The sequence below is a fragment of the Sphaerodactylus townsendi genome, linkage group LG03, assembly GCF_021028975.2.
Source record: "Sphaerodactylus townsendi isolate TG3544 linkage group LG03, MPM_Stown_v2.3, whole genome shotgun sequence".
Lineage (NCBI taxonomy): Eukaryota > Metazoa > Chordata > Lepidosauria > Squamata > Sphaerodactylidae > Sphaerodactylus > Sphaerodactylus townsendi.
This window is the reverse complement of record NC_059427.1, coordinates 109,457,443-109,482,291: the sequence shown is the minus strand read 5'-3', so window position 1 is coordinate 109,482,291 and position 24,849 is coordinate 109,457,443. Positions and strand designations below refer to the sequence as shown.

The 24,849-nt window shown below is 43.9% G+C and overlaps 1 protein-coding gene and 1 pseudogene across 3 annotated transcripts in view; one reads left to right on the top strand and one right to left on the bottom strand.

Moving 5' to 3' along the window:
- ADGRE5 (adhesion G protein-coupled receptor E5) overlaps positions 1-24,526 on the bottom strand; it is a 73,804-nt gene extending 49,278 nt beyond the window's left edge. For all 3 annotated transcript variants that reach the window (XR_007244053.1, XM_048491285.1, XM_048491286.1), the window contains exon 1: positions 24,119-24,526. Coding sequence is in view for 2 of the 3 variants with exons in the window: in XM_048491285.1 (XP_048347242.1) it covers positions 24,119-24,176 (58 nt within the window). In the remaining variant the exon portion in view is untranslated. The remainder of the gene's footprint in view (positions 1-24,118) is intronic.
- LOC125429304 lies at positions 5,494-7,644 on the top strand (annotated as a pseudogene).
- Positions 24,527-24,849: the final 323 nt, after the last annotated feature.

The following is a 24,849-nucleotide window of genomic DNA, read 5'->3' as shown; positions in this document are numbered from 1 at the left end:
AGTCCCTGCAAGTCTGAGAAAGATTGGCACTGGCAAGCACAGTCTCTTCCCCTCTCCTTTGTAACCCAATAAGATCTATAGCAGAGGACTTGATGTTTGACATCATTTCTCTAAGTCTCTTCTGTTAAAGAATCCAAGGACCTAAGAAATTCAGACCAAAGTGACAAGGGATCATGTCACATTCCCATTCTTCTTAGAGTGAAAAACTTATTCAGCATCTAAAATCAAAAACTTCTGGAAGGGACCTTTGTTCAAGGTTTCCCAGAAACGTTATGCTTCCAACATTATTATTTTTTATTATAAACTACCTATCTGTCACTTAAAACAACATTAACTCTAAACAGCCCTGCCCAGTAATCATACTATTTCTTTCCCAGTTGGTATACTAAGAAGTTAAATTCCTCACTTTAAGAAAAAATTTGGTCAGAGTGGCAAATATTTCATCTTGTATTATTTCTTGGATGGAGCAGCAAAGCATCACAACTTTGGCACTTAGAAAACAACCTGTTATTTCAAAGAACCTATCATGATTCTAACTTCAACCATTAATATTTTTTACATTTTGTATTTTTATTTTTATTCACTCTATTTTTAATCATTATTTTCCTTTTTTTGCAAATCTCTTATAGCCTGTACACAATATAGCTAAAGTTAACCTCCTTTAATTCCAGTTGATTTCAAATAATTTCAGACATAAACAAGGAGCTAAGGGCTCCAACATCCACATTAATAGGCCCTTGACATGTTCAACTTTGAATGAGTGATGTCCATATTTTGTCACTCAAACTGATAAATCTCATCAGTTTAGATCCAACACAGAATTTCCTACGCAGCAGGTGGGGAGAGGCAAGAAAGTTGCACTCCATGGGTAGAAACCATTTGTACATGTTTGGATATGATAATTTTCCATACTTACCCCTCACTCCCCTCCCTATCTTTTTAACTGTATGTTAAAAACACTTTTCATGACATATTGTTTAACCACACGAAATTATCCTATGCTGCGGAAGAGTTCTTTTGCAGAATACTATCTGAACAGTGGTGATGATTAGCAATCTAAGGTTATTCTTGTGTAACTGAAGCCCTATTCAAGCAACAAACACAGTATAACGAACACATGCATGTGGGGTTTACACTACTCCCAACATCCACACATTTACTGGGAGCTGTAAACCCTGTTAACACAGACAGAAAAAAGCATGTGTAGACTGTAATCACAGAAGAGCCCATGCACATAACATTGTCAATATGTAAAACTCCATTGATCATGTAGATGTCAAAGACAGAGGTGGGTACTCTGATATACTCGAGCCAAAAATAAACCAGAAATTGGTTGTTTTGGGATGACTCAGGGATCCCGGATATCCAAAATGATGTATACTACTTTAAATCATCTGATTTAAATAATTTAAATCAGCTGAAATGCATTAGTGCTTTATGGGCTAGGTGTGGAGGTTTTCCATTCAGAAGTGGAAAATAGCCTTTATGGGTGAATCAACTCCTTCTGAGAGTAAATACACCTATGGATATGTAAGGCTAAATACAAATGCTAATAAGATTTCAAAAGTTCTGAAGATTTACAGAAACACTGAATCACATATGGAGCATTCACTTTTTGGACAGAATTACTATACAACAACTTCATTGGTTGAATATTTAAAGGACACTGGTATTCCAAGATACAATTACAGAGAAATGAATGGTTACATTGACTTTTTTGCTGTTCTGTGTTTGGTATAAATGCTGTGACTTATGTGAATTAATAACTGAATGTTGACATTATATAATATAGTTCATGACTATATGTAAACTTATATAAGGATTTACATCATAGTTAGAATTGGCATGTTACTTTAATTGCTGGAGCCTGGGTGTGACGTGTTGAATTTCTGCAGTATTCTGCAAAACCCTACGTAGTTTTTGGTTTGTATATCCTAAATGACTGTAACAGAAATTTACCATCCGAAATTTACTGTTTTTCAGGGTTTGAACCCCAGGAGTCAAAAGGAAGTGAGAGGAATCTGATCCACTAAGCAGCTATTCTGTTTGGCAGTTTGTCTCTGTCATTTAATTTCAAAGGGCCACTATTTCCTGTGGGATGTAGTTCTGTCTAGAGAGATCATTCGGTGAAAATGTCACCCTTCTTTGCTTTCCCAGCTCTCACCGGTTTGGTGGGGTGGGGTGGGAGTCAACTGCTCAAATGTCCTCAAATTTGTGAGATGCAACAAATGCTCCCCAAAAGGCGCAGAATTCAGGATTAAAAAAGCACGCACTCTCCAAACCCAAAATTAATCTGAACATTTTGAACACCCTTAGCAATAACTGTAGCCACAATCGCACTCCCTTCTTTCCCTGACAGGGCCTTCATGGAGTAGAGAGAAAATAGTCCTCCTGTTTCAAGTAATCATCTTCTGTCCTGCCATCAGAATCGGCTTCTGTGGCTCATTCAGAGTTAGTAGGGTAAAGGTGGCAATCATTGCTGATGTTTTCATGCCAAATCCAGCCTACTAGCAGCTGTTTTGCTATACCAGCTATTGGGAGGGAGGATACTTTGCTCTGAATACAGACTAAGTCAGCAAACAGATGTCTTGAGATGCATCTTGTCTTTCTGCCCATCTGGAATATCCTAGTTTCAATTTCTTGGTGATATCTGGATACGGCAATTAATCACAAATACATGTACAATCATCCCATAACGAATTCCACTACAAATTCTATCATACATTGAAGGCTCTCTGATGTAGTCTAGTCCAGCTACACAACCCCACTCTTGAGTCAATACCCAGGTTTGCCCCAGCTTCTATCAAGCAGACAAGTAATATGGAGAGGGGTAGCGGAGGAAAATGGCACCCAGGGCAAAATGGCGCCCCCCACAACCCCCAATGTCCCATGGTAGCTACGCCCTCAGCACCCCACTTACCTGAACTGGCAGTGGTCCCAGGCAGCCTGGCAGGGCGGGGACTAGGGGTGCTCAGCTGTGGCCTTGCTGGACCTGACGGTGCTAGTCCGGGCTGAGGGGCACCCTGCGGTGGCACTGCTAGGCCGCTCCTTCAGCCTCCACCAGCTGAAGGAGCAGCCTGGTGGGGCCAATGCAGGCTGAGGGGGGAAGGGGGAGGGGTGTGGGGGTAATTTTGCACCTCTCCCCCACGAGCACTATCCAGTGGTGGGATCCAAAAATTTTAATAACAGGTTCCCATGGTGGTGGGATTCAAACTGTGGCGTAGCACAATTGGGGTGGGCGGGGCACGACGGGGGCATGGCCAGGCATTCCAGGGCAGGGCTGTGGCAAGGACGCAGCCGCTGCACCGGTCCTTGGGCAGGAAACGAATGCACGCAGGCACAGGCTGCCATGCACACCGGTGCACCTCCTGCTAGACTGCTTCATGTTCTGCGCATTACTGCTGAGAGGAGGGGCGTAACTAAGGCAAAAATCACGTGGCAAAATCACCAATTAGTAACCCCCTCTCGGCACACACAAATAATTAGTAACCTACTCTCGGGAACCTGTGAGAACCTGCTGGATCCCACCTCTGGCACTATCCCCTCCTCCCCCATGCCAATTCAGAGGAGCCGAGTTGGCGTGGGCGAAGAGGGGTGTGGGGGCAATTTTGTGACCTCCCGCGTGACAGGATGCCATGCATCTGGGGACATGTAACCCCACATGTCCCCGTGGGTGCTCCGCCCCTGGTAATATGAGTTCCTGGCTGACTCTTAAGATTTTCAGGTTCAGGGGACCAATTTGATCAGGACTCTAGCACTTGGAGAGAGGGACTCAAGCTTTTTTCATGTTTTCCCAACTCGACAAAGTTCTGAGGAGCTACTATTTGCCCTGTTGCAGAAACCTGTGTAGACCATAGCTGCTCTGAATAAGTTAAACAAAAAACTTGTGGAAGATATTCACACAGCTGAATGTCATTGTAGTTTGATCTTAATATACTGTGGGTTAGTTTGGACAGTCCAAAAACCTCCACAATGTCCCAATGGACACAGAGTGAAAAAGGAAGCAGAATCTGGACTGGCATGAGGGTGCTGACAGAAGCCACACACACACACACACACACACACCGCCGACAGTGGTTTACATGAAAACAACAGCTGGTTTTCCCCCACTGCACTTGAGTGGATCACTGTCACAAAACTGCCATCCCTGAGTTATGAACTAACATGAGGCTGAGAGACCATGCATCCACATTGTCTTGAGAGCTGCAAAACCACAACATTCTTTACCCAAAATAGCTTTCCTATTTTCTATGGCATGGCCTGCATCAAGTGAAATGGAGGACAGCAATTCACATACAAAACACCTCAACTCCAACTCTTATTATTTGTGGTGCAAACATGAGCTGATAAAAGATCTGCTGGCAAATTTCTTATCTGCAAAAAAATACCAAAAGATATTGTACAAATCACAACAGAATAAAAATGCACCGTTCCCTGGCTATTTGGATGGAGTAGCACACTGGGAGTTTCTGCATTGGATTGGTGAATTCCTCTAAAACTTGAATGCTGGTGAACCCCAGAGGGAGGGAATTTGCCTTTATTTATGCAGCTTGGAAGTCAGGGACCTTGTGCTATACAGGACTATAATTATATAGGACTTGCACATTTGTGAATCCCGGTCTTTGGCACTGATATTTTGTTGGGATTTTGCAAGTGTCTGTCACAACTCAGTTATAAAACGGTTAACTGTTTGTAGGTAAACAAGTTGCTGAAGTCACTGCTTATGACCAGATCTGTTGATTAGCAATTGGTCAGTCAGATAGCCATTGCTTACATGTCAATGAGCACATACATTTGAAGTTATAAAGTTAATTCTGTTTGTTTGAGCAGACACAACACCAGAGAGGAGACACGAGGTAGACGACATCATGTGAGACAGCAGGTAGGTAGCAAGATGTATCCAAACATACAGTAATATAGATGTGTTACAGGAAAGAAAGGATTTCTTATTTTATGTCCATGTAACCCTCCCTTATAAACCCTCCATTGTAAAACTCATTTGTAAAAAGCAAACTGAGAATCTGTCTCTTCTGTGCTACTCTGCTAATACACACACACCATATTTTGATCTGTGCACACTGAGATTCTGTTATGTTATTCAAGCGCTTATTTGCTGATTGTATATTATGATGTGCATTGATTGCACTTTTTTGCTTCATTAAATCACTTTGCACATCATTGTACAGAATGTACTAGTTTTTGGCAGGAAGAGTATGATACTGAGATTTCTTATCTCGCCATTGCTCTGGAGGACAACTGCCACCGTCTGACTCAACAGCCTATTGGTCACTGAAGCTTTCTTACCAGTCATTTATCTGTGATAACTACCTCATCCTCCTTCATAGGAGGTGAAGATGGTCATGACACAGCAGTCGCCTCCTCGTTTTCACTAAGAAGAGGTCCACATGTCAGTGCAGTAGATGCAGTCTCTGCAAGGCAGAGGTTACAGGTTGGAAAGGAGGTAGCAGCAGACTCTTGCCTGGAATACTCTTAATGCAAAGAAGGAACAGCTCTGAGCAGAGAGATCCAGACACAGCAGTGGCTGCCACTTCCACACCTATTTGTGATGAAGAGGACAGGAAGGTGACTGCTGTAATCATATCTAGACCACAGTCTTTGTGTGAACAAGGAGGCAGCTGCTACCTCTTCCTCCAGCAGTTAACACAGCAGCCATAGCCTGCACCTTGTGGACTCCTCCTGACCTTTTTGTGGAGAGGGTAATGGCCTTGGCACCCTCCCTCAGTGAGGAAGTGGCAGTCACAAGGAGTGCAGAGGGCCCCACAAGCATCACCTTGCCTCAATAACTGCTACCTCAGCATCTTCTTGCTCAGCTATCACAAGTGGCCAGGTGGGATTACAAAGCTGGGTCTAAATGATGTGGGTCTTTTTGCAAAGCAATTTTAACATATGCCCTGCTACTGTATTGTGCTTAGCAATTAAGATATTCCCACTGATACCAAGGATGCCACACAGAATCTCTGCTCCCAAGACCATCATGAAACACATGGTCTGCTTTACCCTTGTAAGAAAGATGGAGAGTCCTACTGGGCCACTACAGCTCTCATTTAAATTCAACTTTTTAAGACAAATTTTACTGAAAAGAGAAATAAAACATTACTGGAGAATAGCATTTGCTTTGGAAGTCCTCCTACTCATGGGGAAAAGAATAATCAAAACAGTAAACCAAGATAGACAATTGGTAATACATCTCATAGGAGAAGACCCCTTTGAAAATCCCAGAGCTCATCCCAGAAAGGACCACATAGAAAACTTAAAACATTGATCATCTCAAAGCACAGCAGATTATAAATCTAGATCACTGTTGGAAAGAGAAGAAAATAAGCTTAGTGAAGCAGTGGTTCTTGTCCCAAGAAAGTAGCCATGAAGATTATTTCAGTTAATGTGAATGGGCTAAACTCCCCTACAAAAAGAATTAAAGTAATCAATTGATTACCAAAACAAAATGCTGACATCATCTGCATTAAAGAAACCCACATTAAAGCTCAACATGAACGTGTATTGAATTACAAGAAGCTAGGCAACGCAAGGGAGGGTGGTATAAAAATCCAATGATAAATAAAAGAAAAGAGTTGCTATTTATATTAAAAACCAGCAGATTACTGTTGTTAAATCACTCAAAGACCCATCTTACTAAAACTTAATCTCCCAGATGGCAAAGCATGCAAATTAATGAACATGTATGCACCAAACAATTCAACACAGAACTTCTTTGGAAATGCTTCCAAGTTATTCTAGACTTTCAAGACTGGAGTTGATAATCCTGGCCATCCCTTTATTATGGGTAATAAGGCCATCCCTTGTTACCCAGAGCCCTTTGGGAATTGGGCGGCATATCAAATTAATTAATTAATTAATAATATGACTGCTGGGTGTGTGGCTGGTGATAAAGAGTCACATGGAGGGTTTTGGAAATTCTTTGATCTTATTATCGAGGACTGCCATGGAGGATACAAGCCTTTGGACTAACATAAGATGGACCTGATTCCTGATAGCATACAGAGGAGTGATGACCTGGACCCCAACTATGTTCTCAATGCATGAGTCCAAACTGGTAGGAGAATCCATGGGTACTCTCTGCCCCCTCTTTGCAACAGAGGACAGAGGTATTTGATTGAGAAGCTTTGTGTGGAAGCTCTGGCTAATCTGGAAGGAGATCTCAACAGGAAGTATTATGGTCTGAAGCATATGACAGATGCTGAGCGGCAGCAACTCACTGACGACCACTTCCTGTTTGACAAGCCCAGTTCCTCTCTTGCCTCTTGGATGGCTTGTGACTGCCCTGGGCATCTGGAACAATGACAACAAGACCTTTCTTGTGTGATTCAACAAGGAGGACCACCTTAGAATTATTTCCATGCAGAAAAGGGGAAACATGAAGCAAGTCTTCTACCACTTCTGCACTGGACTAACATAGGTTGAATGCTCTTCAAGTCCAAAAACTATGAATTCATGGGGAACCCTCACCTTGGCTACATCTTAACCTGCCCTTCTGACCTGAGTACAGGTTTCTGGGCTGGAGCCCACCTTGACAAGTATGAGAAATTTGTTGAAATGCTCAAGTGGCTGAGGCTGCAGAAACAGGGCACAGGTGGTGTAGATACAACTGCTATATGAGGTATTTCTGACATCTTGAATGCAGGCAGTCTTGCGTTTTCTGAGGTTACTGTTACCCAAAATGCTGGGGTCTGCCCTTTTTACGGTGGGGAATTAGCAAGGGCAGATTGGGTTTAATGAGAGGGAGAATAACTATTACAAGATCTTTTCCACCAGAGTTTACATAGGTGATTTTTGCAAGATATCCACAGGAAGCAGGAGGAAAGTTTGACAATTTTATTAGAAAAAGTAAAATAATAAAAACACAAGCACACAAAGTGGCCAGAACACAGAGAGAATCCACACAGTCTTAGGATATAGACAGAAGTGAGGGTATAGTCTGGAATAGGTCAAGGGTTTTTTTGAGGAAAATAGGCAATAATTACCTTTCCCAGAAGGGATCCAGAAAAGCAGAGTTCAACGCCTGCACTGAGCTCCAAAGAGACAGGGTGAAAGCAGATGGCCTGCAGCCCAACTGAACCAGGGGGTTAATCCAGAAAATGCTGGGCATTGACTATAGGGTGCACAGCTAATTTATAGGGAAAACTGGACCCTCTAGCCATGCTAAGAGACCTGATTTTCCCAGGAAAAAAGCAACTCTTGTTTTCCAAAAGAGAGACAATAGGTGGGCATTTGACTTGGTGGTCAAAGCCTGAGAAGTACCTGGCAATAATTAGATTTTGGGGTGGAACTTTTGTAATTACAGCTCTGGGATTAACTCAGTGCAAATAAAGGTGGTAATTGTAGAGGTTAGGAAACTAGAAGTCGGGATTAGTTCATTGGACAATGACTGAAAGGAAGTTTTGATAATGTTAAGTTATTGCCTATCTGCATACCCTCTGTTTCACAGGGACAGGCAAGCAGTGGTTGAGATGGGAACTGGTTTTCCCAAGCTGGAGGCTTTGTCCTTTCCTGGTTACTCCAAGAAAAGCTGCAGCAGTTATTTGCAAGTAAATGTTAGCAGGAGACTCATTCAGACAGTTTTCTGCCTTAATGGTAACTCTGAGCTAATGCAGGGATGGCATCTATCTCAGCACTCCATTACTAGGCTACCTCCAAGATTGGCAGGATCGGTAGGGACACTGCTGTCCTAAAAACAGGCCTCCCCCACTTATCATGGGTCTATCTGGTAATGGTGCAGACGGTGGTTGACGGGATGAAGCTGTAAATTGAAATAAAGAGATGCCTTGAGAAGGGCAAGTCCATTGATGACCTCATCCCAGCTCAGAAATGAAAAGCACTTTAACCCCCACCCAGCCCACCTGCCCACGCTTCTTCCTAACTTATTGGATGAATAATCAAAAAAGAAGTGCTACAAAAAAAACCTGTCTGAGTCACAGAGAAGAGAAATTTCCACTTAGCAACACTTGTAGAGAAGTATTTCTGTAGTTCCTATCACACCTTCCGGCAGCTCTTCCTGTAAGGTATAGCAACATGTGTTTTTCTATAACGTGTAATTAAGACTGAAATTTTTAATGTAAAAAAAGTCCACTAGGCAGTTACTATGGGTGGGATCTACAACTCAGAGCCTTTGCTCCTGCTCGCTAAATTGCATGTCTGAACTGCTCAGCCCAGGTCTAGCTCTACTCATGTTGCCACCTCTAGCAGCAAGAGCAGAGGTGGGATTCAGATGGTTTGCACCGGTTCGGTGGAACCCATTGTTAACTTGTCCTTTAGTTCAGCAAACCGGTTGTTAATCCCACCCCTGGCACTCACTGAAGAGAGATCTACTCAATTTCCCCCCCCTTCCTGTGGTTGGCTGTTAGTGGCATGAGAATCTTTTGCAACTGAGTGTCGTTTTGGAAACAGGGGAGGGGCAAACAGCAGTGCAGGAGTGGGACGAGTGGGTTTGCAAGTGTGCAAATGGGAGAAAGGAGGCACGTTTGGTGCTGAAGTGGTTGTGCGCATGCAGGGGCTTATGAAGAACAGGAGGCGATTTTCAAATCGAGCCCTTCAGTTTCCCGCCATGGTTTTCCTGAGCTGAGCCTGCTTCCTAGTCTCCTGAGATTTCAAGTTCAATTGGTTCCCTCTTTCTGTCATTCTTTCTCTCTCCAAGCAGCCTTCCTGTCCTTCTTTCCATCATTCTTTCTCTCCCCGACCAGTGTTCCTGTGATGCCTCCTCCCTCAAGCTCCATCGGTGGTGCCCAGAGCCACAGTTGATGGAGGTTAAGTGGGGCCGGGGGTGGTGGCAGCCGGTTCCGATTGAGCGGGGAAGGGGGGGTGCCCCGCCTTCCTTCAACCAGAACCAGTTGTTAATTTTTTTTGAATCCCACCACTGAGCAAGAACATGGCATCAGGGGCGGTTCTCCCACCTATGGCATAAATGAAAAGGCTGCTCCCATTGTTCCCATCAGCTCCAGTCAGCAGAACAGGGAGGAACCATGCATCTCTTCCCCTCTCATGTTACCCAGCTCCTACTAGCTGCAGATAGTCTCTGAAGCTTCATGGGAGCTTGTAGATGACAGAGGAGAGACTACAGGCTCCCTTCTGACTCCTGCCACCCATTTCTTATCTTCTGCTGGTTGAAGCTGGGCAGCAGCAGCCTAAACAGGCATGGAGCACATTCCTGCTGCACAGTGAAAAGTCTTTATGCCATTCATAAACTATAAACTCACAGCTGTAACTATTCAATAGATGCATATTTTCTCAGCAGATGGTTTTCAGAGAACCATGTTGGTTTGCAATGGAACAGCTATATTTGTGTGCAACTGCACTGCAGAGACCAACAAGACAAAGCTCCCTTTGTCAAGTATCCGACAAAAGCTCACACCCTAAAATTCTTGTTGGTCTCTAAGATCCCAAATCTAACTTATTGTCTCATTATACAAGCTAAATACCACATATGTAATTAGTACTGGAGCATATATATTCAGCTTCATCAAACAGCACCTCTCAAAGGTCTAGCTGTCTTGCTACAGTATATGCCAAGTTTTGAATACTGCAGGCTTTACAGCACTAGATGAACTACAGTCTTGAGGCATCTAAATACAAAATAAGCACTGTCTATATATAGATACAACACACTACTTTCCCCACACAGAGCTCATAAGTACCTGTGAAAAGCAGCCAGAAAGACCAAGCCAAAGTGTATACGATTGCTTATTGTGAAGTGGATACCTGTAGCTGTTCTAGCAAAATGAGGGTCAATTAGCCAGGCTTGTCTGTTGCTGCAGAATGCAACTGAGGCCACAGGGATATTAGTATCAATATATGGAAAGAGGAAAAAACTAGAACTAGCAAGGATACTTGATAGCAAAGCAGTGTTGCCAAAAATGAATAGACTCCATCAAAGTGGATTCATGTTAAACCTCTATTAAGATTGCTCCATCAGCCTCATAGAAGCTTGAAATCCACAGTTTTTAAAGTTGAAAGTTTCTGATCAGCTTGGCTTAGGAATGTCAGGGTTCCCCAAGCCCCCTCAGTAGGTCTCCAATATCTATACTACCTGTATGAGAAGCAGAAATCCAGGAGACAAATCTTATTGTCACCCTCTGAAGAAGCATTATGACTTTCTGGTCCAGTCCCACACAAGAAACATGGGTTTGCCATTCTGTGGCCATTTGCTGTTCTTGTAGTTTTTTCATTTAATTCCCTGTTTCCTTGCAGCCATGAGTAAATTGTTGAGAACAAGTGAAAGTCCTAACCAGCCAAGACACTATGTACCAACCATACCTTGTGACAATAAAAAAGAACAAAGGCAATCCAACCAATGCTGAATCTGAAAAAGAAAGCATGCCATTTACATTGCTTTTACTCAATGGAGGGGATAGTCCAGTCATTTTAATGGCTTCCTTGTGGTGTGTAACACAGTGGCTGTCAGAATTGTCAAGAATTTCTCTGTCATCAAATAACATCCTATGTCCAGCTTGGGTTAGAACATTGTTCAGCCAAGCCAGACATGGGATCTTATTTGATGACACAGAAATTCTTGACAACTTTGACAGCTTCTGTGTCAGACAATACATTGAAATCTACAACCACCAAGAAAGTTACAACAAAAAGAGAGTCTGAAAATCAACAAAACCTGGTTACCAGTACTAAAAAATACCAACACCAAAAACCAGGGGATTTTTATACAAATTCCTCCCCCCCCCTCCCCGCCTCACCTCACTCTGGTTTCTGAAATGAGTCTGACACATTCAAACCATCTGGATATATACAAATGAAACTGCTAATGAACTCTACTCAGGCACATGCAAATGCACCTTCTTCCCTTCCCATCTGGGAGATGTATAAAACAGATACCCAACTACACAGAACACTCCATACTGTGCCACAGAGAGAAAAACATCTGATCATGAAATGCCTCTGAAGATGCCAGCCACAAATACAGGCAAAATGATACAGCTAAAACTGCAAAACCATAGCCACAGAAAACCCTAGAACACCACAGCCCAGGAAGCCCTCATCAGTTAATTCCAGCTATGAAGACCTTCAACAATACATTGACTCACTATACCTTTGAATACAAAAGTGAAAACATCAGTATTTTTCTTGCAACAAAGTTTGCCTTTTAGCACTTCCTCTAACCTTGAACGTGCCTAAATCAAAAAGGAGTGTATTGAGCCAGGGGAACTCGGGGGAAGTTATATCAGGAAGACAGATGCTGAACAATCAGGAATACTGCATTACACTGATACAGTGGTTAAGGAGAGAGTTGACTAGTCCTCCATAAGATATCTTTGAGTTATGTGAAAAACACTAACTGCTTTTAGCTAGTATATAGAAAATCTTCATAGACTCCTGATTCCCAAGCTTCCTATGTTTATTCAATTCAAAAATAACAGTTGTACTGTTATTTTGCTGTGCTTTTTTTCTTACGCAAGAATGGCTCTCCATATATAAAAACATTGTGAGGGAATTAGCTCAAAATTACAGGGCTGTTTTAAAAACAAATCTGTGTTCCAGTGCATTTAGGGGCACTGCATGCCTAGTCTGAGTCATTGCAATGCCTGCAATGTCAGGCTGCAATGCCAGGCAAACATAAGAACACTTCCGTATCAGACTAATAGTCTATCCAGTCCAAAATCCTGACCTGCACACTAGCCAACCAATAGCTCTGAGCAAACAGGGCAGAGAAGCCAAGGTCTTCCATGATGTTGCCTCCTAGCAGCAGAGGTTTACTTCCTGTGAATGTGGAGGTTCCCTTCAGATATCATGAAAAGCAAGAACCCAGGAGGACTTGCAGGAAGCATCTCATTTTCCCTTCCTCCACTATTTCCTCTTCCCCTTTCCTTAAAAGCCCTCACAGTCTCTCCCCCTTTCCTGATTCTTTCTCTCTTCCCCCCAAACAGCCAATCTGTCCTCCTGTTTTCAATTCCCCCTCCCCCAGCGGGGGTCCCCTCTATCCCCCTTCCCACACTATTTCTTCTTTTTTTTCTCCTGACAACCCACTCCCCTTTTCCTGCTTCATTCTCTTCTTCTCAGCCATTCAGCAATTTACCTTTTATACATCTCACATTTTTAGCTATATTTATCATTTATGTACTTCATTTCTATCCCACCCTCCTCCACTTTGGGGACCTAATTGGCTTCCATTATTCTCCATTGTCCTTTTTGTTCTCAAAAAAACTGTGTGGTGTATGTTAGGATGAAAGTATGTGACTGGTCCAAAATCACCCAGTGAACTTCTACAGCAGGATGAAGACTCAAACCTGGCTCTGCTAGATCCTACTCTGAAGCTCTAACCACTGCACCACACTGGCTTTCACAGAGTGACTATAGTTAAACAGTTAAAAAGCATCCAGGCCTAGTCGAGTCACGTAAATTAGATGGTATCCAGTCACCCAGTGGTTGTTGACAAAACCCTGCCCTCTTTAGACTCCACAAGATCTCCAGGAATTTCACAAGCTGCAGCTGGCAACCCTAGCCAGGCCTGCCCACAGTGAGTCCTCGCTCAAAGGCCGAAACAGCCCTCGAAAGGACCTTGCTCCCTCCCCTGACTTTCACTCAAAGACATAAAGCCTGGAAAGCTGTAGATGCCAAACAAGGACCACTAAGGGAGTCTATTCATTGAAGCTACAGGTGCTCCTCTTATTGTTTTGGGTTTTTAACACCCTCCAATATATATATATATATTTAGATTGCACGTTTTTGCGTAAACCAGGGTTGTTGTTTTGTTTTTAGATTTGTAGAAAGATCTGTCATGTCCATTCACAGCTCCAATCATCAAATTTAAGTATCCTCAGATTTGGCCAACTTGTCTCCACATGAGCAGCAGACTCTGTTCTGGAGAACACAGTTCAATTCCCTACTTCTCCACATGAAGCCTACTAGTAACCTTGGGCCAGTCACAGTTCTCTCAGAACTCCCTCACCCTTTGCGGAGGCCACCAATGGCAAACCACTTCCACAGTCTCTTGCCTTGAAAACCACATGTAGCCACCAATTTTTTTAACGGTGACTTGATGGTGCAAGAAAGGACTCAGCATACAGCCAATCCCTGCTGGGAAAACTTAAGCCTGCTGGAGCAGGTTAAAGGGAAATTCTTAGCTTAGGTCCTTGCTTGAAAATGAACTTAAGCGCACCATGTGATTTGTTTTAAACAGGCCGAAGCAAGAAGGACAGTGTGTCAGGGTTTCTGTGGAACTTTCAGGTAATTAACTAAGCAAAGCTGATTCATTTCCTGATGTGAAGAAAGCAAAAAGAATTTCATGGGCTGAAGCCTGCATAGCTTCCTGAAGCGGTCTGTTTTTAACGGAGAGTTAGAGGGTTAAGTAACCTCTGAGCAAGAATGAGAACAAGAACTACCGTATCCACAAAGAACAGGAGACTTACTTCTGCATATTGGGACTGTGCGATTGTGACGCACATTATAAGAGCTGTACTTATCAGAATGTTCACATTATGAAAGGCTGAGTCCAGCTAGACTATAGGGCAGGGCACAACCAGATGTTAGAGGGAAGTCACCCCCTTCAACAGAATGTTCCCTCCAGGAGGAATATCTGACTTAAAACAGAAGTCAGTGGAGTACCTACACCAGCTACAGATGGAAGCACTGATCTCTCAATGAAGATCCAGTTTACACCAACTGGGAAGCCACTGAACAAGATCAATTTATGCAAACTCCACCTCTAGAAGAACAGCTGTATCTATTATTGGGCTAAGTAATGACTGAGACCCATGAAACTCTGGGACATAAATCTGAATTCAGAGTGGAATGACTCATCTAGAAAGCATGACTGAGGCTGAGAAAGTGGTACAATTCAGTCATAACAAGGTCATGGCTTATTTTAATTATGATTTGTTTCTGAAACTAGGACCTGGCTCACAGGCAAGTAAATAGTCTCAATTTGCCTTGACAAATTCTAATTTTACAGCTCTCTCACTCTTCTATTCCATTACTTAAAAAAAAAACCCTAGGTACTCTGCCTGTCTGCATTGAGGCAACAGGCTAATTGAAACTTTCAACTCATGAACAAATTACCTTCCACAGTTGGACCAAAGATCCTTACTTTCTTTCCCACTGAAGTTGTATGAGACTGATATTAACACTTTCTTCACAACAAATCATAATACATACTGATTAAATTGAACCCCACACAACCAAAGGGTGGGCAACACGCTTCCCAGACCACATGTGACGATTCTGGGCCTAAAGTCAAAGAATGAGCAGCCGATAGGCCTCTAGGAAGCATCTCTTCCTTACACAAGCCTGAAGCTTTGTATAAGTTTTTCAGTAGGCCTGCATTTCCCAGGCACCCTCCAAAGTTTTGGACTGAAGTGGGTTAGGGTTAACCCTAACCCCCTTCCCCCCAGATTGCTGGGGACCCACTTGTATATCTGCCAGTTGCTGTTGGAGGAGGTGCAGGTCCCGCTGGATTTCTTCTTGGCTGCACCAGAGGTAGGCTGTCTCTCTCACTTGGCCCCGTCCGACATATAGTGGGTCCTGGCACTCAATTTCCAGCAAGTCTCCCTCTTCGATCTCCATTATCCGGCGTTTTGGTATAGCCCCAACCCATGAGGCCTGATGAACCAGGGTTCATCCAGTTGGCTCCCAAAGGAATGAGCTTGATGGAGTTTCTTCCAGCCGGATGTTCTTCTTGCCATTTGGTGTAACGTTGGGGGCCCTCCTCTCCCAGGTCCTCATGGATATCTCCAGCAGGGCACCTACTTGCAGCTTGGGCCTCACTGTTGTCATCTGAACCACTGTCAGAAGCCATCCCACCCGTAGCTCCATCCATAGCTTCAGAAATGGAAGTAGGTGCGGGGATCCAGGAGAACTGGCTTAATGTTATGTCTTGAACCTTGAAGCAATAAACAGATTCTGTACTGTTGATCAGCAGTGTCTATTGATAGACATCGAAGCACCCAGCTTGTCAAAGCCGGTTCTGGTGAACCTGGCTCTTGCTACTCACTTTATTCTGATGTTAGCCCCCCCTCCCATTTTCCCCAAAAATGTGTGGGAGAGTTAGTTTGGAATTAAGGCGCCCCAAGGTCAGCAATAGACAGAGATAAAGCCACCTGGCATCCTGCCCCAACAGGACAATGGAAACATCCCATTTCCCATGAGACTAAAAGTGTCAGGGGTAAGCCAAGTTACCTACTCGTCATGTGAAGCCATAAAGCAAAGATCAAGGAAATAATGTCCCAGAACAGCAATGGTAACATCTAGCAGACTGGTTAAATATATCTTGTAGCAATTACATTGAGCTAGGAATGCATCTCAATCAACTAGATACAATCCCTCTGACCATGCGCACATGCTGCCCTAGTGCCTAGTGGTGCCTTTCTCAAGACAGGAGTGCAGCAATCGCTCTTTCATCCATGCGCATAACTCTTGATGCCTTTGTTGCTCAAGAGCTTGGAGACACTGAGCTAAAGAAGCAACATTTCCTCATCAGGGTCTCGGTGGAGGTTGTTGCCCTTACTTCCAACCTCATTTAAAGAATTCGTGTTGCTCAGTCTGCACAGAAGGCTTCCAAGGGGAAAAAATTCTTCCACATGATAGCGGGAGGCATGAATTAGGTTGATTGCGCATTTGACTAAGGCAGTAGCAGCAGGAAAGACTGTGCGCACATGTGTGTCAGTGGGGAGGGGGAGGTTATATGTATGGTGATTTGCAGCTCTTCCGGTTTAGCACTACTGCCTTCACCACCATAAGCCTGATTTTGCACTTCAGCTATATGCCTTATCGAACTGCAATCACAAAGGTGGCGGCAGCACCCAGGAGCAAGGCAGTGCCCAAAGTACATGCCCTGGCTGCCCCACCTTAGATATGCCTCTACTAGCCACTGTCAAAGAGGCAGAACTCAAGGAGGCAGAGCATATAAAGCCCTGGACAGAGAGCAAGAGGAGCATCACTCCCAGAAGCTGAGCAATAGGGAGGCCACTTTTGGATGGAGTTAATTCCTTGCCTTGCTCTTGGTGACCTACTGGGATCAGGTAGTGAAACAGAGAAGGAAATAAAATAAGGCTGTTGCATCAGAGAGCTTTACTGTTTCACAGCCAACTTCTCGCCCTGTATTAATTCTGTCCCATTATTATACTTATTGTCCCATTTATTTACTTCTTATAGTATTTGTTTAATATACCATTGTTGTTCACTCTGCCTGCATTCATCCCACCTCAATAGGGATTGAGGGAAAGGAAACTGTGCCCGGAGCACAACCTGCCCATGTGCCCCCTGTCCTTGCCCGCCCCAGCCTGCTTACATCCTGCCTCAATCCACCCATGTCCACACCCTGCCCCTGGGAGGTGGGGTCTGGGGAAGATTTTTTCATCCCATATGATGCCAATGGCACCCTACCGCCACCCCGTTGCAGCTTCACCACTGCACCTCATCTTCAGTGATACCCTGACTAGAGAGGAAGTTGCATGGTGGCAGGGAGGATGTTCTAGGCCCACTCTAATAAAGCCCTAGAAAGGCCTTTGACTGGTCCAGCCCTGAAGGGGGCAGAAAGAAGGGCACGTGTGGGAAGGGGAGATCCTTGCAATGGACATCCCATCTGTGGCGAACCTGCAAGGCCCCACCTCTGTTACGGTACAATAGTAGTGGGAATAACTCACCTCTCAGATCTGCTCTACTGCCTCCTTCCTGGGATAGGAAACAAGCTTCCTTTAACTGCTGTAAGAAGAGCTGGAGTGTGCCAAAGATCTTGCACTTTTAAAAGGGGACAGAGATACACTTGGACAGGGAGACCTCTTGCAATAGGCAGAAAAAAAACAGAGCAATGTCAATTTTTAGCAGTTCTTGTCAGACATCTCTGTAGCCCAGTGAGTATGAAATACAAGTCAGGATTCCCCATCCCTACAGTTATGGGCAGCTTCTTCTAGAACTGTATTGCCTTTTATTTTCACCAGTTTGGTTTACTTTTATTCTTTTTCTTGACCAGTTTTCTAACCAGAAAACTTTTCTAACAGTCGATCTATGGCTACCAATCTTGATCCTCCTTGATCTGGGATTGCAAGTGCCTTAGCAGACCAGATGCTCGGGAGCAGTAGCAGCAGGCCATTGCTTTCACATCCTGCATGTGAGCTCCCAAAGGCATCTGGTGGGCCACTGTGAGTAGCAGAGTGCTGGACTTGATGGACTCTGGTCTGATCCAGCAGGCTCTTTCTTATGGTCTTAGAAACATTTTAACACCTGTCTAAACCAAGGACTTCCTTCAAGTCCTGAGGAAGGTAAAAATGAAACTCAAGATCTCCATCCCTACATCTCATGAAACCAAGAGCAACTGTAGCTGCATTTACATGGGAGCATGGAAATATCTGACCTGGATAGCCCAGCTTAGCCTGATCTTGTCAGATAAGCGGGGGGTGGGGGGGTGGTTAGTATTTGTATGGGAGACCACCACAGATTAGTCCAGGGTTGTGATGCAGTAGAGGGAGGCAATGGCAAACAACCTCTATTATATTCTGTTCAAGGAGATTTGTGTATTAAACCTCCACATTTTCCTGGACCTCTGCTGTGGAGGAATGCTTTGCTGGGTTGTAGTGCCTGCCTTCTCCCGCCCCTTCCTATTCTCTTTTAGCCTTAGAGAATTGTACTCAAGCATTGTTTTAATCAAAACCATTATTGCCTATAGTATCAAACACAGAACTTTGAAAAAAAAAAGATCGTTTATATTTCCCCAAATGGCTTTTAGCAAGACTTGCCTGTTTGTGAAGTTGCTCCCGTCATTTTGTTTCCTGCCAAGGGAAACAAAATGGCAGGCACAACTTTACAAACAGGCAAGTCTTGCTAAAAGCATCTGGGCCAATATAAATGATCTTTTATTCAAAGTTCTGAAACACAGTCTTTCAGTTTTTAAAAGTTCTGAAACACAAAATACTGCAGGCAAAAATGGTTTCGACGAAAGCGGCGCTTAAATACGATTCCCTGGCTAAAAGAGAATCAGCAGTATTTTCCCCAGTGGAAACAGGATCCTTTCACTTCTGCTGAAGAACGCAGATCGCTCTTCATTCTTTATGTTGAACAGAGTATAGTATCTTGCCTTATGAGGTTGCTGTAAGTCAGCGGTGACTTTCCGCAGCAGCAAGCAGGGCAAGAATAGGACACAGCTGTTCTCATGGTGCTGCTACCTTCTACCCTGTCACTCCTTCCCCCTCCGTACCATGTCTGTGCAAAAGCACACTATGATGACTATCTATGATGACAGAAACACCCCTCCCTTCCCATTCCAAGCCCAAAAGAAAGTGCCATTTAAAGGAATCAATGGAGGAAGAACAATGCATGACTGTTGGTATTTACAAGTGTCTGTCACAACTCAGACATAAAATGATTAACTGTTTGTATGTAAACCAGTTGCTGAAGTCACTGTTTATGACCTGGTCTATTGATTAGTTATTGGTCAGTCAAACAGTCATTGCTTACATGCTAGTGAGCACATATATCAGAAGTTATAAAGTTAACTTTGGCTCATTCCGCACATGCAGAATAATGCACTTTCAAACTGCTTTCAATGCTCTTTGAAGCTGTGCGGAATGGCAAAATCCACTTGCAAACAGTTGTGAAAGTGGTTTGAAAACGCATTATTTTGCGTGTGCGGAAGGGGCCTCTGTTTGGGTGCTGTGTGGTTTCCGGGTTGTATGGCCGTGTTCTAGCAGCATTCTCTCCTGACGTTTCGCCTGCATCTGTGGCTGGCATCTTCAGAGGATCCTTCATCTTCATCGGAACTTCAGAGGATGCCAGCCACAGATGCAGGCGAAACGTCAGGAGAGAATGCTGCTAGAACACGGCCATACAGCCCGGAAACCACACAGCACCCAAGTGATTCCGGCCATGAAAGCCTTCGACAATACATTTAACTCTGTTTCTTTGTTTGAGCACACACGACATGAGGAGACACTGGATAGGTAGCAAAGATGTAACCAAATGTACAGTAATGTAGATGTATAATGTAACCCTTCCTTTATAGTCAGTAAACTCATATATTAAAAAGCAACTGAGAATCTGTCTCTTCTGTTCTACTCTACTAGTATAAATGTACCTAACAATGACAGCAAACAGTGCCATGCCACGCAATTTTGAAAGCAGAACTTACATGGGTGGAAAGTACGAGTTGGACATTAGGAACAATTTTTTACAGTAAGAGTTATTCAGCAGTGAAATAAGCTAACTATGGAGGAGGTGCGCTTCCCCTCACTGGAAGTCTTCAAGCAGCAGCTGGACAAACGCTAAAGGGATGCTTTAGACCAGTCCTGCATTGAGCAGGGATTGGACTAGATAGACTGCAGGCCCCTTCCAACCATATAATTCTATGATTTCCTTTAATGGTGAGGGCTTCCTGCTCTCCATAAAGAGAAAAAGTCTCCATGTAAAAACAACCTGTGATTAATAAACCAACTTCAGAATCTAGTGTAAGGGAGCTAACCTAACTATGGTGAGTGAGGAAGCCAAATTCAGACAATCAACTAACCATAGTTAGTTTCACTGAACCAAGGCTTTGCATGACATATGAACTATACCTATGATGCCCTAAAAATATCCAGCAGTTTTCTCCTCCCACTGTTGTGTGGTCAGCTGGCATTCTTTCCCAGCCACAGACAGTCTAACCTTTGCCTCCAATATTCTTATCCACTAGGATGCTGACTACTAGACTCTGCTGTCATAGAGCCTCTACACATTCCATGTGAGTAGGTGTGGCAGCCAATCAAGGGACTGGAATTAGCATTCTGGTCCCCCCCCCCCCCACCACATCAGACTCCTGGTGGGAATTCCCTACACCTATAAATAGGCACCTAGTAGGAAGCAATTTGTATTTTTTTCAGTTTCAAGCATACAATATTTGAGTCCTAAATATACTAGTAACGACCAAGCAGACTTAACTTGAACAGGCTTCCAGTTCAAGTTGCTTTACTCATTGGATCTCTGGGACTGTTATTTTTTCAACCAGACACAACAGCTGTGTCTTTTACAGAAGCCTGAACTTTGTCTGCCTCCACACCATGAAAAGCTCTCCCTGGTTTCTAAGCATCAAGCTGCTTTTAAGGACAGGCTATGCTGGGGTGGGGGTGGTTTCCTGGTTATTTGGCCATTCCAGTATCCTACACATATCCTGGATAAGCAACACTTAAAAATTAATCTTACAAAAAGTCTACATGACATTGTTGCCACTCGGTTGTGAGGTTTAACAATGCAAACAAAGCTGTAACGTTATCTTGAGAGCCAGCATGATTCTAATCTGGAGAACTGGGTTTGATTCATCACTCTTCCACATGACCAGCAGATTCTAATCTGATGAACTGTTTCCCCCACTCCTCCACATGACATTGGATTAGTCATAGTTCTCTCAGAACTCTCAGTCCCACCTACCTCATAAAGTGTCTGAAGAGAAGAGGGTAAGGAAAGGCGATTGTAAGTCACTTTAAAACTGCTTAAAGGTAGAGAAATCGGGGTATAAAGACCAATTCTTCTTATGCTGTGTGGCTAGACAAAACAGTCAAAGCAGGAGCAACAGTGGTGTAGGAGGTTAAGAGCTCGTGTCTCTAGTCTGGAGGAACCGGGTTTGATTCCCAGCTCTGCTGCCTGAGCTGTGGAGGCTTATCTGGGGAATTCAGATTACCCTGTACACTCCCACACATGCCAGCTGGGTGACCTTGGGCTAGTCACAGCTTCTCGGAGCTCTCTCAGCCCCACCTACCTCACAGGGTGTTTGTTGTGAGAGGGGAAGGGCAAGGAGATTTTAAGCCCCTTTGAGTCTCCTGCAGGAGAGAAAGGGGGGATAAAATCCAAATTCTTCTTCTTCTTCAGGCTTCACTAAACTACTACTTTATCACTATTTCTCTTTTTCTTTCTCCTTCCTACTTAACTTCCTTCTTGTCTTTCTGCCTGTGTTCATTTCCCCAATTTTTAACCTATTCTATATTATCAGCATGGCAGGAAAAGAGATCACCCCTTTGTAGATAGCCAAAAATATCTGCTTAGTTTTATTATTTCACAACTGTCTTAATCAATAACGTTAACAGTGAGCTTGTCTAGCTACAAAGTACTTAATCATTCCCACTTATTGTGGATTACAATTGATTCATGAATGTCAGAAAAGCAGCCAACCTGTCACAAAACAGGAAAAAATGAATCAGGCTAAACCAAAGGCACAAAAGGGAAACTGCAAGATGAATCTTTGTGGTAGCAGATTTATTTCCAAGAAGGAGAGTAGTGGAATCTTCCCCAAAATGACAGATTTTTGTGAGGACTATATTGCTATATCCAGGGGTATTAGTTACACATTCAGCCTTGTATTGTTTTTAGCAAAAACAGACCTTGCATTAGATGGTTCTTATTTTCAACAAAAACAACTGAATAATTCAGAGTACAATATTAGATGGGCTGAAGTTTCATCCAATGCATAATCACAGCATGGGCAGAAACAGTACCCATGTCTATTTAATTACTTTGTCAATACCACACATGAAGAAGACAGCTTCTTCTATGGAATAATCCAATGCATGTTTAATCAGAAGGAAATCCAATTAAATTCAGTAAGCCTTACTCTCAAGTAAGTACACATAAGACTGCAGGCTGAAATACTCTGTTTGGGAGCAAAGACTAGATTTAAAACCCTAAGATGATGCATGCAGGTTTGGAATTTTTGGCTCATGCCTCCTGCGCAGTGAAGAAGCACAGTCATTTCTAGAAGAAGGCAGATGCCACCCATCCCACCAATCACCCTATGATGTCACTTACATAGTAGAACCAACTAAGGCCAAAGTATGTGAAATCCCAGTAATGTTTCAACATGAGAAATAGTAAAAATACTCCTTAAAGTGGAAAATATTTTTTCTAGCTTGTGTCACTTGCTACTTCAACTGATTCTGGGCTGAATCTAACGTACATATAAGCAGATGGTAGGAATTACTTTTCCAGGACCTTAGGATCTGAATAAGAACAGCAGGATCCTGGGCTGCAACCCACTATATGGTCTATTTACGCCCTTTAAGTTATATGCCTCTGTGTGCTCTCAAGTCGCAGCTGACTTATGGCAACCCATAGGGTATTCAAGGTAAGAGACTTTCAGAGGTGGTTTGCTATTGCCTGCCTCTGCATGGGTTGAGAGAGTTCTGAGAGAACTGTTACTGGCCCAAGGTCACCCAACAGACTTCATATGGAGGAGTTGGGAATTGAACCTCCAGATTAGAGTCTGTCCTCTTGATTATTATACCATGCTGGCTCTCACCTTTAAAATATGGATATCTTTATTTTATTTCTTTAAAAATATAATGTGGGAAGGCAGGAACAGTAGACACTAGGCAGGAAGGAGGGATCATGGAGGGATTGACAAATAAAGCAAAAAAAAAGTATTTACCTGCTCGTAAAGATGGTAACAGAGACAAACATTGCCTGTTGATCTACCAGACCACGGCCATACAACCCAGAAAACCCACAACAACCAGTTGAATCCAGGCGTGAAAGCCTTAGACAAAACATTGCCTGTAACTCAGCTTCAAATTTATGCACAACAACTTTTGACATACAAAGTGGTACACCACCACATACAAACAACAACACTCATAAAGGCAACCGAAAATCTAACAACACTAATTTAGAACACCAGAAACAATTACAAGTAGCACTAACACAGCAGAGGTAAAATTCTACACAGGAAAAATGGAAACAGCCAGCTCTGTGGCAATAACATATCAAAGAGAGCAAGACTAAGCAGTTCTACCCAGAAGTCGGTCTCATTTTATTCACTTGGACTTACTTCCAGGAAAAGGTTTTTAAGATCACACCCAGACAGCCATCTGGTTGCTGTTACAACTACTTAAAATAAAGTATAATTTAGGGCCAAACATGAACAAGGAACCAACTGTGCTTATGCCCCAGCACATAAATCCAGGATCATCATTAGCAGTCATTACGCAGAACTCGCCACGTCTTTTTTAAGTATAGCCACAGAGAGGGAATAAACCATTCTCAGCGAATATCAGGACCTACTCTACCCAATGGATCCCCGGCAGGTTTAAAGGCTCTCCGAATTTGTCTAGGAGGACCGGACGTTCAATTTGTTGTGAAACCTTTAAGGGATCCGAAATGGTCCGAAGAATTTAAAGCGGAGACTTACCCAGGGCCAGCAGCAGGGCAGGATTTGGCGCCAGGCTCCTAATCCAGCAGGAGGGCATCTTCCCGGGCTGGTGATTCAAGAACTCCACGAGGATCAGACAAGGTGCACGAGCAAGAAAGGAGGGCGACTGCTAGTACTACGGCCGGTGCCCGGTCCGCCCAGAGCGCCTGAGCCCAGCGGGGCTTCCCCCAAAGGCACGCCCCCTTCCAGAGGCGCCTTCCGTGGGGCCACGAGAAGCGGGGCTGGATTGGAGCCTCAGCGGAATGAATGGCACACTTTTCCGGCTCTGGGGAAGAACAGCGACCAAGAACTGTTGCCGGGCACCTGCGCAAACCATAAAGGGCGCCTACACTTCACACAAGGGGGAAAGTCCCAAGGGTCCTTTGCTGGAGAGGCGCTTTGGGAAATCCGGCGACTTTCGCGTTCACAGTGAAGCTTGGGGCTAAACGGGTCTGGGACTGCCGCGAATCGTGGCCCCGAAAGGCGAGGGTGGCCCCGTTCCAGACAGCTCTGAGAACTCGGAGGGGTGAAACCCGGGCGGAAGTCGGTGGCGGTTGGTTTATAGTCACTGGATTTTCCTGTTGCCCTCGGGTACTTTCAGAACAGAAATTCCGTAAAGTCGACTCGGTCTGTTCTCCTTCCTTCTGGCATGAGGCAATCTCCCCTCTGCCTTCGTAACAGGCAAACATCGAGTGCAGAAGTGTGAATCCTGGGGGTGGGAGCGCGGGGGA